The sequence below is a fragment of the Pituophis catenifer genome, unplaced genomic scaffold (genome assembly GCF_029215685.1).
Source record: "Pituophis catenifer annectens isolate HBS135680 unplaced genomic scaffold, rPitCat1.0.hap2 SCAF_3, whole genome shotgun sequence".
NCBI classification, from domain to species: domain Eukaryota; kingdom Metazoa; phylum Chordata; class Lepidosauria; order Squamata; family Colubridae; genus Pituophis; species Pituophis catenifer.
Window position 1 is genome coordinate 132,715,659 of NW_027256883.1, and position 24,201 is coordinate 132,739,859.

The following is a 24,201-nucleotide window of genomic DNA, read 5'->3' on the forward strand; positions in this document are numbered from 1 at the left end:
GCTTTAATGAATTAGCTATGCCTATTGGATCTTGGCCAAGCTGATGATTAATTGCAGAAGTTATACTCAAAGCTAGTTAGAGCAGTGTACCTGAGAGAAAGGGGTCCTTTAGTAGTAGCCTCATATTCACTTTGGCAAGAAATAAAATTACTTCTTTTTCTGCTTTATATAGGCACAGAAGCCCTTAAAAGATGAAGAAAACTTGTTTTTTTTAATTAAGATAAGGAAATAACGTTGCTGCTCTTCTAGTTTTTAAGTTGCATGTCAGCATTTTCAAAATTTATGACGTGATCTCTGGCCAGGAATCTCTCATAAACTGCCTTTTCTGCTTTATGAGTTTAAATATTTATGCTGAAGTGTGATTATATTTATAGCAGAACCTTGACATCCTTTTCTCTTTTAAAAATCAGCTTAGAAATCTCTCAACATTTTATGGCTTAAATAAAATTAATAAGGCCACCAGTTTGTCTGGTAAATGTGTTTGTAATCTGCTATTCAGCCAGATGAGACATGCCCATCACTTCCTAAAAAAATTTTTCTGACTGACAACAGTTTTGTACTCAACTTCCTAATTACAACAACTGTTCAGGTTAATAGGCTGAAATAATACAGCATCATAGGAGATTTCCTTTAGGCAGAGAGGTCTTTGCGCCATCTCATTTCATACAGAAATCCCAAGAGCGGTGGGCACCCATTGTGAAAAAAAAAATCTTAAGGACTTCCAAATACAAAATTATTGGTGTTTTGTGTTCATAGAAAAGTGTGACACACATAGTTTAAGTGTATCAAATGAATCAAATGAATAAGTAAGAATAATAGTATTTTTGCAAAAACAAAAACTAAACCGTGGAAAAGCAGTTAACAAGCAATTTCTGAAAGTGTTTACAAAAAAGTATGTTAAATGTCCTTAAAGGCACCAAACATGGTTTGAGCGAGATGACTATTCCCTCATCTCCCAGTTCTCTAAACCCATCAGAAACCACTGTCTTGTGGTCTCCTTGCAAGAAGCAACTGTATGGAGCATTTCTGGGTGATTTCAAGTCATCTTCTTGTCCAGAGTGGAATTACGAAGAGCCAATATACTCACCGGCTTACTGTGGTTGTCTGCTCCATTTTTAGCGGAGCCATCTTCTCAATTTTTTAAACTTATATTCATTTATGTAACCAAATATGTGTTTGGGAATTCAGATTCTTCTGTAACATATTTTGTTATTTAAGCTAAGTGCTCTGCTCCAATTGACAAGATACATAATTAGCCACATGAACGTAAAAGTAGGTCTCTGCGCCTTGGGCTCCAGGCTTTGCTTCTGGAGAACTTCAGCTGTGGAATTGCCATTGCTTCTGAGGCAAGCAGCTCTGAAATTCTCTCTTTTCCAGTTCCACTTCCTTGGCATGAATGAGTTGATAGCGATAGCAATAGCCCTTAGAGTTATATACTGTTCCACAGTGCTTTACAGCACTCTGAGCAGTTTACAACATTAGCATATTGTTCCCAACAATCTGGGTACTCATTTTACCGACCTCAGAAGGATGGAAGGCTAAATCAACCTTGAGCCAGTCCAGATCGAACTCCTGGCAATGGGCAGAGTTAGCCTGCAATACTACATTCTAACCACTGCCCCACCATGGCTCTTGATCCTGAGAAAGAGTCATTAGTGCAAACTAACTGGAAAGAATTAGATGATACAGGGATTCCTAATTCATGCATATAGCAATAGCACTTAGACTTATATACCGCTTCATAATCTACCCTCTCTAAGAAGTTTACAGAATCAGCATATTGCCATCAACAATCTGGGTCCTCTTTTTAAGAACCTCAGAAGGATAGAAAGCTGAGTCAACCTTGAGCTGGTCAGCAGAACTAGCCTGCAATACTGCATTCTAACCACTGTGCCATCACAGCTCTTAATGACAGGATTTGCCATCAATTACTCATGGTTTTTTTACAGGATACCAGCAGGAGATAACTACCCAAAAATATAATAAGCAAGAAGCTTGCCTGAAACTGTACATTGCATTGAAGTATTATCTCAATTTATAGGAATGATGGCATCAATTTCAGCAATGGCAGGTTAAGCCTGCAAAACGTTTTGATATTGCAGGCAGCTGTGTGTACAATACATTGGCAACTATGATAATTATGCCTTAATCCTATCTGGAGCATTAGTGAGGATCATGATGTATTTAAGAATGTGAAGAAATTTCTTTGCCAGCATAGTAAATATTAGATCTCTGAGCTGAGAGCAATCAAACATTCCCTTGACTCACAGTAGTTGCACTGAGAGCAATAATATGTTCTCTTGACTTGCTCTATATGAGACTATCACAGCCCTCAGCAGAATTGTGGCTGTCTTAGAATTTCCCAGTTCAATGGTCTGTTTTTTTACAAGTAGATGCCAAATTAAAGCAATAATCATAGTACACTTACAAAAACTTGTTAATCTAGAATAGTTTACTACCTTATTTGTGCAGGTTAATTACTTCTTAAAACAGTGCTTTGAAAAAGTTTTTCCTTCATTATCCGAAATCGATTATCAGAAAGCCCCGTTTATCGCTTATCGGAAAATTCTTCTTTAAATATCCCTCTTGTGATTGGATTATGAGTTTGTGTGTCATTACCCAAAGGAAAATCACTTTTATCCAATTCTGGATAATTTACTCAAGTTTGGGAAGCGCTGCCTTTAAAGCATAACTTCAGTACTTAATACCATACTCAGCAGGAGGGTTCCGAGACCATTCTGTTCTTCTGGGAATAAGATCTGGAGTTACAGAAATGAGTTAGCCTTTCTGGGTTACTCAAAAGTATTCCCATGCCCCTCAGATTATCCTAGATCCCATGCCCTCTATCATCTGACATAGGAAATCGTAAATGTGCCTTTTGGGTTTTAATCCAAAAAGAAGAGGGAGTTGGCAAAAATATTAGTACACTGGGAGGATGAAATGGGCCAAAGTTCAGAGAAATCAGAGGACTCCCATTTTGCTTTACACAAGTCTGGGATGAAATTTATAGGAACGTAAAGCATTAACAAGGACATGAAACCTCCCAAATTGTGCAGAAGACAGTCCTGAGGTTTTTCCTTACAAAATGTTTGCCATCATTTGAGAAATGTATACATCATAAAATTTCACTTCCTTGTCCAATCAATGAGGAGAAGCAGCTTGAGGATGGTTTATAGAATTCCAAAGCTTCCAAGTTTATTCTTTGTTTCCTTTTCTTTTAAAGTGCCTTGCCACCTGGGAGTCCTTCGTGACCTCTCAAACTGAAGCAGATATTACCTTGGAAGCAGATATTACCTTGGAAGAAGAATCTGAAGATCAGTCTTGATCGAGGCATCCTCCTCTGAATTGTTCTTCACCAAAGAATTACTTTATATTTGAGATGAAATTCATTTATTGTGTAGAGATATTAAGATTCGAGAGGGAGGGAGAGTAAGCTTGCTGAAATGTCAGGTATTCTATTATCCCGGACTTTATTTGAATCATGGTTTGTGTATGTGTTTTTGGTAGTGGGGGGAAGAAAGAGAGAGGCCCAGTTCAGATGTAACAATAATCTCATTTAATACTGTGGGGACAAATTTAGAACTTCAATTCTAAATTGCCCTGCCTCCTCTCCTTTTGATGGAAATACAATTACATTAAAAAATTTTCCCTTCAGTTCTACATTAACTATAGCTTAATACTAAATCCAAACCAACAACTGAGAAAAAAGTCCATTTCTGAGACAGTCAGTTTCAGTGAATTTAGTTTTGTTTAGGTCTACTCAAAATAAACCCAGAGAAAGCAACAAAAATGAGACATTGTATTCTTTCTTGTAACATTAAACTGTGATGGTAATACCTTACAACTATGATTTTGTACTAAACTATGGGTTGTAACACTTTCTTATAATACTTAACAATGGTACATACAAATTGGGCCACTGAGGTGAGAATATATGATTGCCAGCATTTTTCTGGAGATATTTTGTTTTTGTTTTTTGTAATACTGTGCAATTTGAATATAAAATATTTTAAATATGCATTTTAATAATAAAAAGTTGAATAGGAAGTTATTCATTTTCTCTTTGTGATTATAGCTAAGCTCTAACCTGGCTGTTATTCTAAAGTTTCATAATAATGTTCAAATGAACATTACATTTAATGCATTATAGTGACAATGAAATATTCACCACTGGAAAGAATATGAAAACTGTGAAATGCAGTTTCTACCTCAATTAGTCTGACACCAGGAAATGCATTTCTTAAAGTAGTAAAAAAAAAATTGGCTTCCTGACAGATGTTTATTTAAAGAGCCGTTTTTTTTATGTTGTCACAGATAGAGTTCTTCTTTTCAAAGGAATACCTTGTTCTCCTTTTAAAAGATATTAGCTTATATTTTTTTTATATTTTTTTAAACATTAAGTGGTAGTTTTCATTGATTCATTAGTAAAATATTGGGTTGAAAATACATACACAGATAATTTAGTAGTATAAATAGTTGCTTATGTTTAGTAATTTGCCAATCTATCACTGCGCTAACAGAATAGAGAAGGACAATCAGTAGTGGAAGATCTGCCAGATCCAAAATGAATGAAAAAGGAGCAGAAATTTTCATTTTCCCGGTTCTCTCTATGATTTCCCATACTTCCAAGTTTTATTCAAGTAATTCCATTCACTCTAATAGAAGAAAATTAATCTTTACTTCCTCTAAGATTTGCCACCTGCTATGGCATACTGAGAGAATGGGAATACTTTGACAGATCCAAAGCCTTTTTAAATTTATTTTATTTATTTATTAAAATATATATGCTGCCCATCTCATCTAGAGGTGACTTACTCCTGATTCTATTTCAACTTGCACCCAAAAAAAAAAAATCACCCACCCTGCCCCCATTTCGTTTTTATAGGTTGTTGAAATTTCTATAGTAGCCACAAAGTCAGTTATTTTTCAAATCAGGCGGCTTCCTTGAGGGTAGATCTCTCTTATCCTGTGAGTCCTGGAAGTCCTCCAAAGGAACATAAGATATTCATTTATTCTGAAAGTAATTTAATCTTTTGACAACCTTATGAATAACCTCAACTTTTCAAGGGATATTTGATAACCTTATAAAGTCTCCTACACTTAAAACTCCTTGAAGCCAATTGCCCTAAGCAAGATTGGAGAACTTGCTGTCCTCTAACAATGGCTAAGTTATATTTTACATGAGTATCGATTAAAGGAGCTAAGGGATGCTGTTGTAATTCAGCAACACCTAGAGGACCACATATTTCCAAAGACGCTTGTGAAAGCCAGACCAATATATTTCTTCAATCTTTTTTCTGAATTTTTCTAATTCACAGTTTTCCTTCCATTATTCAATCAAGCCATACACTTTAAAAAGTTATAAATGTCATTAGTCACCCATAAAGATAAATCTCTGTCCATTCTTTAACCTCCTTTGTCCTAAAATTCCTGTATAACTACCCATAATAGTCATAAACTTAAGATAAGCCATGGGAAAGAGGAAACAAGGCTGCATACATTGTTGTTTTTCTTACGTCAACCTGCATGTGGTTCATTAACCGTGTTGAGATTTGACTCTTATGTAAGGCTTGGCCCTCCTTGGAACCCAAGAGGTCACCATTTAGGGTTAGTAGAAGTCAGAATTAAACTTTTTTTCTGAGTATAAGATGCACCTACCTTTTTTGGTGAGGAAAAGAAGAAAAAGAAATCTCCCTCTGCCTCTGAGCAATTTTGCCTCATTGCAGCAAACAGCAAACAGCCTGCTTTACTTTCATTTTCATTTTCAGCATAGCTTGATTAGCACAAGGGAAAAAAAATCTGCTCCAGCAATTTATCTCTTTGCAGCAAGCAGCAGAGCCTTGCGCAAAACAGCTGAGAGCAAATCAGCTGAGAGTCGGGAGGCCGATCCACTCAACTTGTGCTAATTAGGTTGTGCTGAAGCTGAAAGGAGCTGTTTTTTTGTTGCTGTTTGCTTGCAAGGAAGTAACTGCTGTGAGGCAGAGGCCAAAGAGTGGGGGCCAGTGGGTGGGCGGGGCTACATTCGGTGTATAAGACCTAAATTTTCACCCCCTTTTAGGGGGAAAAAAGGTGCGTCTTATACTTCAGTATGTCAGTCCTTGGTTTTAAATTCTGGTTCCTGCATATGCAGAATAACAGCTACTCCAAGCTTAGACAAAACACTGAATCTCAAATAAGACTCCTGAGTTGTTTTAATGAGCAGTGTGTAAAGGAAATAATATGGCAATGTGCATATACTACTATTCTGGCTTACCAGGTAGTAATGGGCTTTTCTTCATTGGAAGACTTGCTAAAGAAGCTAGATAGCCATGGTTCTGGAGTTCATTCAAAGCAGAGAATTGACCTAAATGGTCTATCAGAGTCACTCCAGCTCTTTGATTTTATATGAAATTGCTTTGTAGCAATGGGGATTGTATTTATAATTTCTCAACATGTAGAAAGTTGGAATATGGTAACACATATTTCAACACAGCTTGCCACTAGAGAAGTTGGAAAGCAGGACATTTTTATCTCCCTCCCTGGGAACCCAAGTATGAATTCTGCTTCACAATAGTAGTTAAGAGCTCCACTATAGAAGCAGCCATGGCACAGATGGCGATGTTTGGCTGCAAGAATACCACCCACTCCCACATTTGTTTTAAAATTATATTTTGAATTATGAATGACAAAAAAAAACCTAATGGAATTTCTCTACGGGGTAAAATTTACAGCAAAATGCAGTACAAAAGCAATGTTTAAATAAACACCTATAAGATGGATCTATGCATTTCAATAAACCATTATTTGCTTAATTGTTCAATGAATAAACCACTATTAATCAGATCCACAGCATACATTAAAACATGAGCTATTGTTTACAAAACACATTGGCTGAGTTCCCAGCTACAATCAAAGTAGTCACATTATGGCTTAGGCCTCTTCATAAAATACACTTGACTGAGTCATGAGGAAGGATAGCAGGTCATAGGGCTAACTCCAGCCAATTAGGAGTATTAGATTTGTCTGGCAATAGTATAGAAAAAAAGACAATAAGTAATCAATTTTCTAAGACTGAGGCAATATTTATTTATTTAGTAAACAAATTTACTTGGCTGATTATCTTAACCAGTATTACATGTAATGATAAAAAGAGGTTAACTTCATCTGGCCTCATTTAATGTAAGGTGCTTTAAATGTGACAACCACACTTTGAATCGCACCCAAAGCCTACTACTGGTAGCCAGATTGCATAGCAGTGGTATTATATGGGTGTACTGTGCATTCTGGAGCTTTCAAATGCTTTTCAGGAACAGCCCCATTTTAGAGTACTTTGCAATAATCCAACTGATAAGCATCAGGCATGAGTGGACTTGAGCTAGTCTTCCTGATCTAGGAAAGGACATTACAAGGGCACAAGATGGATTTGTGTAAAAGCCTTCCTGGCCACAGCTGCCACTTGTTCCTTGACCAGGAATGGTGATTTCAAGTAGATGAGGAATAGAAGTGAGGAGAAGGTCAAGAATGTAGAGGCTGGAGGCTAGACCACTTTTCTCCTATCAACACCAATTCACACAACGGGTTGTCTATGGCCACTTTTTTTCCATACTGTTTTCCACTCTCCTGTGCTCCCAAAACCCCAGTTGTGCCACCAGTTATCTTTTTTTGCTAATCCAAAACAGAATTTGGGACAGGCAGGGGGTGAGAACACTAAAAAACCCATCCATTCCATGTCATACGCTGCTAATACAAAAAAGGGAGACATTTGGGAGAGAGAAAGGGGTGGCTTATTTGTGACATGAGAAGAGGACCTAGATAAGTCTAGTTTGGTTGTACACATCAGTAGAACAGAAAGGAACAAAAAAAAAAAAACTCGAAGGAAAGCAAACCTGGGAAATTAAAAATGGAACCATGCCATTAAAGGGATTTGTATTTCCAAAACACATTTAGTAGGACAATAAGTAATGTGTTGAAGCTCATCAAACAAGAGATACAACCTGGAACTAAGGAGAAATTTCCTGACACAACAATCAATGAAATAATTTGCCTCAAGGAGTTGTGGGTGCTCCATCACTGGTGGTTTTCAAGAAAAGACTTGGATAACCATTTGTCCAAGATGGTATATAATCTCTTGCCTTGGACAGAGAGTTGGACTAGATGACTTCTAAGGTCCTCTTTAGCCCAATGATTCTATGTCTATAGAATCTATATCTGTCTATATCTATGTTCCTTACACTTCATTCAATTATGGATCAATGTGTAATTCTTGCACTACTGGGTTTCTGATTGCAGATGTTGGCATACTGTGTTTGTTTTTATAGGTATCAATGGGAGAGAATACAATTTCATCTGTGTACATTTCAAGCAGCAGACCAACAAGCAACATTTTAAAACATTTAAAAGGAAGAAGAGAGTTCTTGTTACCATGTGTTTTGGGCAATCACTCCATGGAAACCTAAAGGGCAAAGTGATGCTTTTGCTTTGCTGGTTCCAACACCTACACCGTAGTGTTATACAATTTCATTTCCTTTTTCCTTGATTCATCTCTTACTGGGCCTAGAACCAGAATTAGTTCCAGTAGCTAAACCATCTGCTTGTAGTCATTAATTCAGAAATGATGAAAGATTGGAGGGGGAAGAGGAAGAGAGAGATGAAGGGTGAAAGATTATAGCCACGAATCACAGCACTGCATGCTTGAAATTCAATTATCTTTGCTATTTCAGAAGAAATAAATACAGCAGGATAGCTAGCTAGATGGATGGTTGGTTGCTTGATTGATGGGCAAATAGACCGACAGCCAGCTAGATGGGAGGGAGGAATGAGAGGATGAATGTAAAGACAGATAGGTAACAATATTGTATAGCCACTCTTCCCTTTATAACCAGTACAGGATTCCAAGTACCCTACATTTCTCAGATGGTGTCCTTCAGATATCACAAGATCACAATTCCTGACATACAAGTCATTGACTACAATAGTTGAAAATAATGGAAATTGTGGCTGATCTAGCAGATATAATGATGGAGAAGGTTCTGATTTTGTCTGCAGTTCCTGGTTTTTTTTAAATAACATCTAGTCCCGTGGATGAATGTTTTAAAATATTTCATATCTACTAGAAGAAATATCCACCATCTTATAATTTGAGATTTTAAAATGAAATTGATTCACTATTAATGTCACATTTAGCAGGAGTAGATAAGTGTCATTTCATTTCATTTTATTAAATTTGTATACCGCCCTACTCCCGAAGGACTCAGGGCGGTGAACAGCCATAAAATAAAACATATAAATACAAAATTTAAAATAGAGATAAAACAAATTAAATAAATTTGGCTGAACCATTTTAAAACCCCAATAATTTAAAACCAAATTTAAAATTCCCATTTAAAAGAGGAAAAAGTTTAGGTCAGGCCGGCTTGCTGGAATAGGAAGTGTGTGTGTGTGTGTGTGTGTGTGTGTGTGGATATGTGTTCATTCATTTTCAGAGATTTGCTGGTACAATTTGGTCTTGAATTACAAGCATCATTAGTTTGTATTTGCAGGCTCATAGTGAGTGGAAAATGTGACCAGAAGCCCTGAGTTATAGGCATAGAAAAAAACCATTGCCAAGTGAAATTGCAAGCCTTACAGGAGTTCTGACTAAACTGTGATGCTGAAAGCCAATTCCAAGGATTTGCGAGAGGAAAATCACTAATTCATTAGACAAAAAGGAAAATGAACAGGAGAATTGGCTAAAAAACATTTCTCTCAGAAGTCCTACAGTTCACTTTGCAGCCCATTTAAGTGAAGGCATGAATTAGTTCAGAGTGAACTGCAAACTCCTGACATGACAAGTATAGGAAGTCTGGGAGGAAATCTGAAGTCACTCCCATATATTCATAATTAAGGTAGTTGAAGAACTCCAGCCCCCCCATCAATAAGAACATCAACACATTTGTCTCCTTTTGCAAAAATTATATCAAAAATAAAACTACAAAAAAGGGCAAAAGCAATTTATTTCTGATCAAATTGAATTGAATTGTTTAAAAACGCATATTTTTTTAGTACACTGTCTAAGGCAATGTCCAAACTCATTTTGGTTCAGCTGTTACCTCTGCAAATTGTCTATTCTGTTTCCTTCTGAATAGTTAGAAGTCACTCTTACATAAGGAAATCACCTTCTCCATATCTCATTATAGGGAGAACACGAGCATCTGATGCCCTATTCATCTGAAAGGGCAGCAATGTTGCTAAGACAGGCTTCTCAGATCAGAAAGGAGATGGCTTTAACGGAATAAGTCAAGTTGCTGATTTAAATTATGGATGCCTATCTAAACATTCTCTTTAAAAAAAAAAACCTGGCAAAAATACAAAGTAGATGTGATGCCTTGAAGGGGTACTTTGATCAAAGCTCCAATCAAAATGCCCTTTGAGGCTTCTCTGTGAAGGCTAATCATTACTTTGTTGACTTTCAGTGGTCTACATGAAGGTCTAAACAGAAGATTCTTCTGCCCAGTGGTGAAATGTAAAATTTGTTACTGCCGGTTCTGTGGGCGTGGCTTGAGGGGGTAATGTGACTGGGTGGGCGTGGCCAACTTTTTTTTTTAACTTTTAAAACTATTTTTTCTACAACCTCTTTGGCTGAAGAGGTTGTAAAAAATGCTTTCAAAAGCCTCTGACAATCCCAGCTGAGCCACACGATCATCAGAGGCGTTTTTTTTTACTTTTAAAAGTATTTTTTCGGCCGAAGAGGTTTTTTTTTTTTTTTTTTTTTTAATTTGATTTATATGCCGCCCTTCTCCGGAGACTCAGGGCGGCTTACAATGCGTTAAGCAATAGCCTTCATTCTTTTGTATATTTTATACAAAGTCAGCTTATTGCCCCCACAAACTGGGTCCTCATTTCACCTACCTTAGAAAGGATGGAAGGCTGAGTCAACCTTGAGCCTTGGAGAGATTCGAACCAGCAGAAATTGCAGGCAGCTGTGTTAATAACAGGGTGCACTAAACCCCTGTACTATCAAGGTTGTAGAAAAAATGCTTTTAAATTTTTTTTAAAAAGCCTCTGATGATTGCGCGGCTCAGCTGGGCATGTGAGGGGGCCAGGGATTTTTGCTACCGGTTCTCCGAACCACCTGCCGCCATCACTACTGGATCGGGTGATCCAGTCCGAACCGGGAGCATTTCACCCCTGCTTCTGCCACCATTTTGGCTGAAGCAATTGGCAGAAGCACAGCAGTCCATCTTGATAATTCAGTTGAAGGCTTGAAATTAGAGTACCTGGTTAGTCCAAATCAACTTATTGCCTCAATATACCGTATTTTTCAGAGTAGAAGATGCACTTCCCCCCTTTAAAAAGACTGAAAATTTGGGTGCGTTTTATACTCTGAATGTAGCTTTTTCGAAGCTTTTTTTCAGCCCTAATGAGGCGCTAGCTAGTGAAGCAATCTTCCGCGCTTTGCCTGCTTTTCTCATTGCTTCTCTCTCCAACGATCTTGTGCTTTAGAAGCTGTTTTTTATCCCCAACCTGTCATGCAGGCGCTCAAAACCAGCAAACTAATGTGCTGAAGCTGACCAGACTAAGGACGCTAGCCAGATGAATACCTGGTAGGCAAAAATTTTTCCCCTATTTTCCTCCCCAAAAGTTATGGTGCCTCTTACACTCCGGTGCATCTTATACTCCAAAAAATATGGTAGATAATTCAAGTGACCAGAGTTGAGGTGACTCCACAAAGCAGCTTGATCACTTGTGGTAACAAAATCCAGTAATGTTCCATTTTTTACCTTACTGAGGTCTGTTCAAAGGGTAAAGTTTTAAAATGTCCATCACAACTGTTAAAATTGTCATTCACATTCAAGGTGGCAATATCTGAATATAGAGCAGCTACCAGTAAAAGTCTATAAGTCTTTCCCTGATCTATCCTGAGAAGGAAGACATAGTAAATTCACACAGGGTTTGTGTGGGATGGGGGAAGGGTCATTTTTAGATAGGGAACCTTGTAAGAAGAATTTTCACTCCATAAAGAAAGACAATTTCCTACTGTCTCACTCCACTTTCCTCAATCTATCCAAGACACAAAAGGGACTTTGATTCCAACCTCCAACTGGAAAAAGAGAATATGACAATTTGCCCTTATGATAGGAAAGAGTGTAATGATTAAACTGGTAGCAAGAAATGGAATGAAAACTATGTTTCTCGGTTTATATCAAATTGATCTCTTTTGGTATGACTAGCAGCTCTTGAAGTAAGTTGGCTATGTTTTCCATTTGGTAATTTTTCTTTTTCTGTCCTGTAGCTTGCAATGGTTGCTCTGGAATCTACAACTCTCCTGTGGTTCATTGACTTGTTGTATGGCTATTAGCTTGATGAAACATACTGAGAACGCAGCAACAAAATGAGTTGGTGTTTTTTTCCCCCTTCAAACTGAGGGTCTCTATCGTTGTACTTTTAACTATTTTATGGATTGCAGGATCATTGCCTCACAGCAATAGCAAAGATGCAGTTTATTTCTTGTTTTTAAGCCTGAGTTTGATTGGTAATATGCAGGTAGGTTTATCTACACAGATCTCCCAGGAAAACACTGATTCTCCGATCAGATGACAAAGATGCAAGTTAGCCTGTTCCCATTACAATGCTTTCCTAGTTGAGCCTTCTCTTTATAAAACAAACATTGGCAAACAGAAAAATCAACTCATCAGCAAAAAGGCCAGGCTAGGAGTATTTCCCCTGGGAAACATTAAATGTATGGATCTCTGTCTTTTTAATAGTTACACTGAAGCATGTATAACTGACTGTCTAGTAAAATGTGAGCCTAATCAGAAAAAGGGGAGAAGGAGGCCCAATATCAGAGCTTACACATTTGGGCTGCAAACAACTTTAAAATAGAAAGCTCCACTGCTGCCATCTCGCAGTCATCAGGAATTTTGCAGTCCATATCTACTAATTGTAATCAATCCTTTCTATTGCAAAAAAAAAAAAAAAAACAGAGAAAGAGAGAGAAAGCAGGATTTAAGAATGAAGGTTGGTCTTTTTTTTTTTTTAAGTGGGAAAAGCAGATTGTTTGCTGTTTATGTAATAGAGTAAGGTCATCATAAATAAACAAGGCTACTCTTATTTAACTGTAAATCTTTGATCATTTCATAAAGAACAAACACAAGATAGCCAGAAAGCTTTAGAAGAAACCTGAACGTTTTCACAAGGAGCAAAGCAATCTTTTCCCACTGTTGAGTAGAAACAGGATTTCCCATTATAGAACTGCTCCCAAATTGACTGGAGAAGAGGGGGAAAATCCAATTTTTAGTCTTCACTGAGGCTACAATGCCATAGAGTACTTTTTAAAAACCTTTCATCTTCCCTACTATTACTGTAGGTAAGAATGACTATTTCCTTGTCTCCAGAAAGCTTGGTGTATATTTTGTGTCCCACCCCCCAAAAAAGATCTGCAAGACTCTTCCTTCAACTAAGGGACAGAAGCCTGAAGAGTCTATTGAAGCTTGTATAAGTGCCAGGTTATAAAAGCAGATGACAAGCCAATTTCAGAAGGTCACAATCTATGAAAATAAAAGAATAAAGAGAGGGGGCTAAACAGAGTAACAAGCAAAAGCAGAGGATACAAAAAGGAAGAAGACTGAGGGAACCTTCCTGTTTACTCTGCCCCTGAGAGAACAGCTTGTGGATGTAGAAGGAATATTGATGAATGAAAGAAATGTTTATTGTTGATATTTTCCTCTTCCCACCAGACATATAAAATATTTGGGGCAGTGGTGAAATCCAAATTTTTTTACTACCGGTTCTGTGGGCGTGGCTTGGTGGGCGTGGCAGGGGAAGGATACTGCAAAATCTCCATTCCCACCCCACTCCAGGGGAAAGATACTGCAAAATCCCCATTCCCTCCCAACTCCTGGGGGAAGGAGATTGCAAAATCTCCATTTCTACCCCGTTCTGAGGCCAGCCAGATGTGGTATTTGCCAGTTCTCTGAACTACTCAAAATTTCCGCTACCAGTTTTCCGAACTGCTCAAAATTTCCGCTACTGGTTCTTCAGAACCTGTCAGAATCTGCTGAATTTCACCCCTGATTTGGGGCAATGATGTTTGAGGGAGAGTGATGCAGTGGCCTAGAGGTGGAGCTCTAGCCTCACAATCAGGAGGCTGTGAGTTCGATCATAGGTAGAGGCAGATATTTCTCTCTCTGGGCACAATAAGAACATATCTGCTGACTGCTAACTCTGCATTGGTGACAGGAAGGGCATCCGGCCAGTAAATACTCAGCTCCATTCAGTTGCCCAGATGCCATGCCGCAAGAGATTATGGGGTCATTAAAAGAAGATGATGAATGATGTTTGATGGTGGTTAGGTCCATCTATAGGCTAACATAACTCCATGTTAACTGATGAGAAGAGCCAGCAGTCTACACATTGGCTAATGCAGCTCTAAGCTGGCCAAGAAGCAGATTAGACTCATAGGCCAGCACTGCTCCACGTTAGCCAATGAAGTGGCCATTACCCTAAGGAGGCTTTAGGTCCATTGGTAGGAGATGCTGTTTATTTATTTATTTATTTATTAAATTTATATACCGCCCTATTCCTAAGGGACTCAGGGCGGTGAACAGCGAATGATAAAAATACATGTAATACAAACGTTAATAATAAAAAAAACCAATTAAAATATACTAAACATTCTGGTCCTAGATAATTCAAGACATCCCAGTTTAAAACAAAATCAAAAAGTAATATAAAGGGAAAGTTAGGCCAGGCCGGCCTGCTGAAACAGGAATGTTTTGAGGGCACGGCGGAAAGTGTGCAGATCCGGAATCTTCTGTATCTCTGGGGGGAGCTCGTTCCAGATGGTGGGTGCCCTCACAGAAAAGGCTCTCCCCCTGGGGGCCGCCAGTCGACATTGTTTGGCTGACGGCACCCTGAGAAGCCCCTCTCTATGGGAGCGTACTGGGCGGTGAGAGGCTATTGGTGGCAGAAGGCGGTCTCGTAAGTACCCCGGTCCTAAGCCATGGAGCGCTCTAAAGGTGGTAACTAAGACCTTGAAGCGCACCCGGAAGACCACAGGGAGCCAGTGCAGCTCACGCAGGAGGGGAGCCACATGGGAGCACCATGCTGCTCCCATAACTACCCGCGCAGCCGCATTCTGGACCAGCTGGAGCCTCCGGGTGCTCCTCAAGGGGAGCCCCATGTAGAGAGCATTACAGTAGTCCAGGCGTGAAGTGACGAGGGCATGAGTGACCGTTTTTAACGAGTCCCGATCCAGAAAGGGACGCAACTGGCGAATCAGGCGAACCTGATAAAAAGACCTCCCGGCCACAGCCGTCAAGTGTTCTTCTAAAGACAGCCGTGAGTCCAAGAGGACACCTAAGTTGCAAACCCTCTCCATGGGGGGCAATGACTCATCCCCAATAGTCAGTGATGGCACCAATTGACTATATCGGGACGTCGGAAACCACAGCCACTCGGTCTTGGATGGGTTGAGCCTGAGTCTGTTCCTCAGATCATGCTGTCTGTCCTAAGGGCTATTTTCCCCCTTAAAGTCTCTTTTTTCCCCTTTTCCTCCTCTTCCATAATGTTTTATATTTTGCTTCTTTTCGCAAACTATTCTGAAAAATTTCTAAAGCAAAGGAACAGCTTCTTTGACATGTTTTACTTAACTTCTGGGCTTTGCTGAATAGCTTCTAAAGAGCATACTGTTCTTATGTTCCTCTTGCCCTACTTCCTTCTGTGTAATGGAAGGTCACCGATTCATTCCCACACAGAGGTTTAAAACGAGTTCAAGAAATCATGCTTTGTGCTCTCCCTGTCACTTGTCATAATTACTCTTGCAGAATAGTGAGTTGCAAACCAAGCGCAATGTAAATTGCTACATTCTAAAGAAGATATTAGTTTTTACTATGTTTATTCTCTGCAATGCAGAGAGATCATTTCTCCATTTTCATCCATCTGCTTCATCTTGTATAGTTATGGAATATTTGGAAAACACTGAAAAACAAAAATAAAAAAACAAATGGATGGAGTCTTCCATTCTGTCCCGATTACAGTACAGTATGGTACCTCTTTAAAAAAAATGTCTTCTCTATTTCTCCCTATCTAGAGATGCCATGATAGCCCCCTGCTCTTCCTCTGTTTCTCTTCTCCAATTTTATAACCTTCTGTTTATATTCACAAGGTCTATTCAATCAGTCCAATATCCTACCCTTTCTAATCCATTAACCACCTCTGCAAAAATGGGCACTCTTCATTAGCAGAATATTCGAGACTTGTTTATGTAAATATAATTATGCAAATTCTTGCAAATGAGAGATTATTCAAATGAGTGATTCAGTTGGGTTCGGATGCTATAAATGAAGCAGGTGAAGGAAAGAGAAACTGCCGCAGAGACAGGAAACAAAAGGCAGAAATAAGTAGAGACTAAAATATCACTTCTAGAAGAACTTTCATGGGAATGGATGTTGTTTTCTGTGTATAACTGAAATAGAGGCAATTGCTAGAGCAGTTTTGCAGCAGTCTGTTGGTGTTGAATGTATTTTGAAGAAAAAGCTTCAAAATGTAACCCCCACACTCAGAATTGTCTTGTCTGTGCCCATTTCAGGAGAGTGAAGTTTCTAAAAACTGAAACTAATAAACAGCTATTTGAGTTTGACAACTAGTCAAGAAGAATTTAATGGCCTGACCAGAACTGCAATTGAAAGTGATATTTTTCACTCTTTGATCACTGATAAACTGATAGCAGTATTTGAGGGACAGAAAGTAAAGAAAATAGCTTTCAGATATAAAAACAGTTTCTCTGTGTTCCAGAGTGTTCTCTCTCTCTCTCTCTCTACAGAAGAATTGGATTTTTTAAAAAAAATAATAATAATGTGAGTAGCTAAATATTTATTTATTTCTTCCAGAAATATCTAATTTTAGTTCAAGTATTGGGCATACATTGTTTGAACATCTTATTCTGCATAGTTTCATCTGCAATGTAAATTCAGGGCTAGTAGTGAAGAGCTCCATGCCAGGTGTTGCATTAAGCCCCCAAATTTCTTAAACAAGCTCTGGCAGATGACTGGAGACAGAGCAAAAAAGAAACTTTTAGTATGCTGGCCCTTGACCAAATCAATAGTATTGATTGTTTGAAACTATTAGGCTGGTTTTATTGTTGGCCCAACCCAAAGTTGAGTGGTTTGTTTCATCTGGTGCCAATAATCACACAAACGTGGGTGGGAATAAGTATGTATACATGACATCTGCCATCCTGATAGGTTGAATACCTTTACCTTATCGTAACTTTAACTTTTGGCCGGCTTTCTCTGTCTCAGGGCAGATTTTCCTAGGCTCCTCATGGGGATGCTGTAGTGCCAATGTAACTTTTTTTTTCTTTCTAGGAACTTCCAGCAGAAGTTCTTGTGGTGCCATTGGTATTTGGGATAAAGGCAGTGGTGAAATGTAAAATTTGTTCCTACTGGTTCTGTGGGCGTGGCTTGGTGTGGGGGGTAATGTGACTGGATGGGCGTGGCTAACTTCTTTTTTAAAAAAAACTTTTAAAAGCATTTTTTCTACAACCTCTTCAGCCGAACAGGTTGTAGAAAAAATGCTTTTAAAAGCCTCTGACGATCCGGCAACTCAGCTGGGATCGTCAGAGGCTTTCAAAAGCATTTTTTTCCACAACCTCTTTGGCCGAAGAGGTTGTAGAAAAAAATGCTTTTAAAAGCCTCTGACGATTCCAGCTGAGCCGCGCGATTATCAGAGGCTTTTTTTTTTTTTACTTTTAAAAGCATTTTTTCAGCCAAAGAGATTGTAGAAAAAATGCTTTTAAAAGTAAAAAAAAAAGCCTCTGATGATCGCGCGGCTCAGCTGGGCATGGGGGGGGTGGCACAGGGATTTTTGCCACCGGTTCTCTGAACCAACTCCCGTATCGAGCGATCCAGTCCGAACCGGGAGCATTTCACCCCGGATAAAGGGTTATTCCAGAAATTTTAGATAGAAATTGTTTCAACATGGAAAGAGGTTGTGCAGGATAATAGAAAACTTAAAAACTGACAAGGGTCAGGCTGAAGATCAAGGGATGTCATCATGGTTGCAGACAGTTGCTAAGGGCATGCTGGCTGGGGAATTATGGGAGCTGAAGTCCATAACTCTTAAAGTTGCTGTGGTTGACAAACACTATTTAGAGGGAAAACAGGCAAAAGCCTGTTCACCCCGCTCTCAAACCAATCCAATCCACTAGGAAACGAGGGGTTCTAGAGGTACTTGACGACACGCATAGAGAACAAAGTATCTTGCTAAGGCAGTTGAATGCCATAAAAGAGAACATGGATCCCTCTGCAATTGTTTGATTTTCCTGCAGTTTGAAAAATGTGGAGTTTGCATCAGTCTTTTCTTTCTCATTCTCCTGATGATTCTGACAAGTCATGGAAATGTCTTTGCCACTTCATGGCTGTGCAGCGACTTTCAAAGTGACACAAGGCCAGATGTAACTGGAATTTCCGATTCTGTTTATGGAGCTTTACAGAGCCAATCCCATCTCAAACAACTATTGCAGGCCATGGCAGCAAACGTTTAATTCCCAGAGAGACTTTGCAGGCAACTCTCAGTACAGAGTCAGAGAGAAGGTGAGTTTGAAATATGTAGAAAAAGATGGCTTCATAGCAGGGGTGAAATGCTCCCGGCTCGGACCGGATCGCCCGATCCAGTAGTGATGGAGGCGGGTGGTTTGGAGAACCGGTAGCAAAAATCCCTGCCCCCCCCCCATGCCCAGCTGAGCCGGGCAATCATCAGAGGCGTTTATTTTTAAAAGCATTTTTTCTACAACCTCTTTGGCCGGAGAGGTTGTAGAAAAAAATGGTTTTAAAAGTAAAAAAAAAAAAGTTGGCCCACCCAGTCACATTACACCACCCCCACCAAGCCACGCCCACAGAACCGGTAGTAACAAATTTTAGATTTCACCATTGGTTCATAGCCAAATAAATGGTGGTGTGGGCTGAGAAGCAACTATTGTATGTAATGGGGACAAAAAGTGAAAATTATCATTCACAGACCCTCACAAGGAAATAAGGCCCTTCCACAAAGGTCTTAGCAATACAATAATTTTCCCAAATGCCATCACTTTGCTTAACAACTAATTCCCACAACACTGTCAAATAATTTACTAAGACTGTATTACTATTATTCTTCTCTTCCTTACTAGTATCTATCTCTTCCCACTTATTACTATAAACATGTTGCTTGTATCTTTCAATTTACATTGTTTTTATTTGTTTCCTAGTATGATTTGATAGCTTATTAGTAACCTTGACTATCACTAAGTGTTGTATCTTTTTATTCGTGATGAATGTATTTTATTCTCCTTATGTACACTGAGAGCATATGCACCAAAGGCAAATTCCTTATGTGTCCAATCACACTTGGCCAATAAAGAATTCTATTCTATTCTATTCTATAATTGTCAATAACTCTCCATTTTTCATAACTTCACTCCAAGGAATCATTTGACCAAAGAATGTGGCTCCTATAGTAGAAGCAAAACATCATTTTTTCCCCCAAGATGGACATTCATGTGTTTACAGACACACTATTATTATATTCCTGATTAGCAGTATGTTTTTAAAACTTAATTAAAGTTTTCTTCTACCTAAATTATTCTTAGATCCCTCTTGTGACACGTATGCATTGAGTCCCACTGCCCTCTGATATTATTCCTAGATCTAAAGCAACTGAACAAACTTCAGAAAAGTATATGTTTTCTAACATAGCATAAAGAACATTCTTTGGTGTCTTGAAGTTACTTGAGAATTTTCACTTTTTAATGCTGCCTGTGGATTTTGGCAGCTCTAATTAGACCCAGATTGTGCCAAATTAAAAACATTCATTACATCATCTTGTAGTTTTTCTTTGAAGGACTACTTTGGGGGTTATTAGCATTCCAATTAGCACATTTCTTATTGCAGTAGAATTAGATACACAACATTCATGCAAGCTCTAATCCTACATTTATGAATGCGGGAATAAGCTTTACTGCATTCTGCTAGAATAGGGGTGCAAAAATTGGGATGTCAATTAAATAACAGAGATACAGAACAAGTAATCCTCGACTTACAACCATTCATTTAATGACTATTCAAAGTTACAATAGCACTGAACGAAGTAACTTGCAGCCAGTTCTTGCATTTATGACTATTGCAGCACTTCCACAGTCATGTGATCAAAATCCGGGCACATGGCAACAAGCATGTATTTTCAATGTTTGCAGCATCATGGGATCATGGAAGTTGCAATTTGCAACTTTCAGGAGGCTGGATTTGTTTAACAACCCTGTGATTCACTGAACAACAGCAATGATTCACTTAGCAACTTATGGCAAAAAAAAAGTTGTAAAATCAGGCACCTCACTTAACAATTGTATTGCTTAGCAACGGAAATTTTTGTCCCAATTGGGATTGTAAGTCGAGAACTATCTATAATACTCTTTACCAGTGGTGGTCAAAATTTTGCAACACAGTTCTGACCACGCCAGAGCAATGAAGAGGTCCTACTTCAAAACAGGAAGGTTTGCAAACGCACAATTGACCCACTTTGACTACTTTTTATACCCTAAATTGCTGTTAGTCACAAAACCACAACCCATCACTTTATAAGATGGAACAAATGACTATTAATATTTGAAAATTATCATATTTTCCTATCTTACTGATCCATATTCAGACAAGAAGCTTCAAATTCACATCAGAAATTCAAGTATTTCGGCAGGTGGGCATCTGCTGTTCATTTTAATTTGTAGGCTTGAGATGATCTCAACCTGTCAGATACCAAATGCAATTACCTATTATTTTTAAAACTCTTGTCAAAAATTTTCAAACTGGAATCATCAAATGCTGTCATTAAATATTGAGTGTTACTCATCAAACATTATCAACTAAGAAATGGAAGTGGGATTAAATCTCCACCCCTTCTGTAAATGCATTGACGTTGCCTACATATACACAGGAGCATGGCTTCCATCACACCACTGTGACCACTAGCTTGACTTTTTTAACTGCATCCCTGCTGAAGACTAAATAAGGATAAACATAAAGGTTCCCCTCGCACATATGTGCTAGTCATTCCTGACTCTAGGAGGCAGTGCTCATCTCCGTTTCAAAGCCAAAGAGCCAGCGCTGTCCGAAGACGTCTCCATGATCATGTGACTAAATGCCAAAGGCGCACGGAACGCTGTTACCTTCCCACCAAAGATGATCCCTATTTTCTACTTGCCTTTTTTACGTGCTTTCGAACTGCTAGGTTGGCAGAAGCTGGGACAAATAATGGGAGCTCACCCCATTACGCAGCACTAGGGATTCGAACCGCTGAACTGCCGACCTTCTGATCCACAAGCTCAGCATCTTAGCCACTGAGCCACCGCGTCCCTTAAGGATAAACATACAGATCTGCAAAAAAAAAAAAAAAGATTTTTTTAATAAACAAAATGGCTGATTTTGTACAAGAACTCAGTAGCAGGATAGATATTACAAATACTTATTAGTTTTAAACTGGTTTGTTAGCATGTGCCTATTAATAGTAGAGCTTCTCCTTGAGGAAGATGGGAGGTCTTCAAACATGAAATATAATGTATGTGTGAGAGAGAGGGAGGGAGGGAAGGGGCAGAGAGAGAGAGAGAGAGAGAGAGAGAGAGAGAGAGAGAGATGGTAGGTAGGTAGGTAGGTAGGTAGGGAGAAAGAAAGAAAGAAAGAAAGAAAGAAAGAAAGAAAGAAAGAAAGAAAGAAAGAAAGAAAGAAAGAAAGAAAGATGATAGATAGATGATAGATAGATAGATAGATAGATAGATAGATAGATAGATAGATAGATAGATAGATAGATAGTGTGCATTCCTGCTAATACAGTTGCCAGGTCTGGGATGCAAACTTTGCTTGATAGTGATGATTTTCTGCCTCTCTCAGCAGTATTAAGTAAGTGATGCTTAAGCACTGATATAAAGCACTGATGTTGTTATCTAATTGGATAATAAAACAACTACAAGTGAACAATCAAGCTCAGAGAGCACCAAAGACTCCACAGATCAATCCTGTCCAACAGATGTTCTTTTCTATTGGTGCTAAGTAACTCATACTGATGATGTTACCTAATTAGATAATAAAATGTCTGCATGCAAACAACCAAGCTCAGAGACCACCAAGAACCCCATTGAGTAAAATAATATCTGAAGATCCTTAAATCTGACTTCACATGTTCTTCCTTTCTCAAACAACAGCATTGCTCTACTAATACCTTCCACCATTTGTTGAGAGCCTTCTACTTTCACATCTTATCTTTAAATATTCCCATCAACTTCTTTGTCGCTATCTCTAACATTTCTTCATAAAACTTTATTGTCTCCTGCTGGGTCATTTTGTAACAGGTTAATATACCTCTAATATCCTAATATCCTAATATCTGAAAACTCCAGAAAAAATCAATTATTAGTAAGATTTGGTCACTCCCAAAGTCCCAAAAAGTCTATAAATTTGTGCTTTTCAGTCCTTATAATTCCCAATTTACACCTTCCCAATTGTCCAGCTTTTAAAATCTTATTAATTCTTTCTTCTTTTTCTTTCCCGCCCCTTCTGTCGCTTTTCTTCTTTTGCTTCGTAAGATGATCTATCACATAATGTTAATAACCCAAATCCAACTCAGCTTCAAATCTTTCAAATCCACTTTTTTTTTTTAAAATTTGATTTATATGCCGCCCTTCTCCGGAGACTCAGGGCGGCTTACAATGCATTAAGCAATAGCCTTCATACTTTTGTATATTTATACAAAGTCATCTTATTGCCCCCATAATCTGTGTCCTCATTTTACCTATCTTAGAAAGGATGAAAGGCTGAGTCAACCTTGAGCCTGTGAGATTTGAACTTGCAGTAATTGCAGGCAGCAGATGTAAGTGGATATTAATAACAGTGCTCTAGTCTGCTGAGCCACCAGAGCTCTGTGTATTGTTTTCAGTGTATTGTTTCAATAGAAGTTTAGTGTTTAATTTAATTTGCCTTCTGAATCTTCAAAAAGCTCAGTAAATATTTCCCAGCATCCAAGTTGCCTACTAAGATAAAATCAAGGTCAGGTAGCTTTCCAGATGTTATTTACTTTCTCATCATTCCTTCTGGATAAAGTTTAGAAAAGCAATTTCTCCCAATAGTCACTTTTCACAATGTTGTTTGGCTTTTCCAGGCTTTCTATGTTTTAAATCATCCTTTAAGTTTTTCTTTTACTTCTAAATCTTTAATCTTCCTCTTTAGTTTTTAGTCTTTAATCTTTCTCCATAAATCCAATCGCCGCTTTTTTAGTGTTTGGAGATAATTTTTTGGAACTTTTAGCTTAGGTTAAGTCTCTAAGGTAACAGTTGGAAATTTTCTCACCCAGTTTTACTGCTCTGTCCACACACCATTCCAGCACTAGATCTTAGTATCACGGTTGTCCCAGCTTGTGAATGACCAAAAATGGCCTTTGTCCCTGCTGCTGTTCAGGAGAGCTTTCTTCAGATTAACGAGGAAATTGCAGTTTCCTCATGATCAGTGAAGTGGTTCTCCTTTCTTCACCACCTCTCCATGGCGGCTTAACCCTTTAGGGTCTCCCAGCTATATTTCACGGAGCCCGGTGGAGCTCTGCTATTTTCTAGCTGTTCTCGCTGTGATGTCAACCGGAAATCCCCAAAATTGTTATGTTATATTATATTATATTATATTATATTATATTATATTATATTATATTATATTATATTATATTATATTATATTATATTATATTATATTATATTATATTATATTATATTATATTATATTATATTATATTATATTATAGAACTAGGTGGGGCAGTGGTTAGAATGCAGTATTGAAGGCTAATTTTGCTGACTTCTGGCTGCCAGCAGTTCTGTAGTTCGATTCTCACCGGCTCAAGGTTGACTCAGCCTTCCATCCTTCCAAGGTCAGAGAGAACCCAGATTATTGGGGGCAATATGCTGACTCTGTAAACTGCTTAGAAAAGGCTGTAAAAGCATTGTTAAGCAGTACATAAGCCTAAGTGCTATTGCTATTGCTATTGCTACATTTCTTAGCTGGCATAAATGACAGCTAAGGCAACCATGAATTATCTGGAAAAAGGAAGAATTATCAGGGCTTTCAGATCTGGGTTGCCAAAGGTGTTAGATGGCCCCAAAGAGTTAGGAATTTTCTGTAATTTTTTACTCTCGTCTATTGGTTATTTGGATTTTGCACCCTAGGCTTGGGAAAAACAATT

The 24,201-nt window shown here is 38.4% G+C and overlaps 1 protein-coding gene across 2 annotated transcripts in view; it reads left to right on the forward strand.

The window, feature by feature from the left end:
- Positions 1 to 4,051, forward strand: part of SNX7 (sorting nexin 7) — a 54,194-nt gene extending 50,143 nt beyond the window's left edge. For both annotated transcript variants that reach the window (XM_070939373.1, XM_070939374.1), the window contains one exon: positions 3,224 to 4,051. In XM_070939373.1, coding sequence (XP_070795474.1) covers positions 3,224 to 3,325 — 102 coding nt within the window. In that variant the 3' untranslated portion in view covers positions 3,326 to 4,051. The remainder of the gene's footprint in view (positions 1 to 3,223) is intronic.
- The last annotated feature ends 20,150 nt before the right edge of the window (positions 4,052 to 24,201 follow it).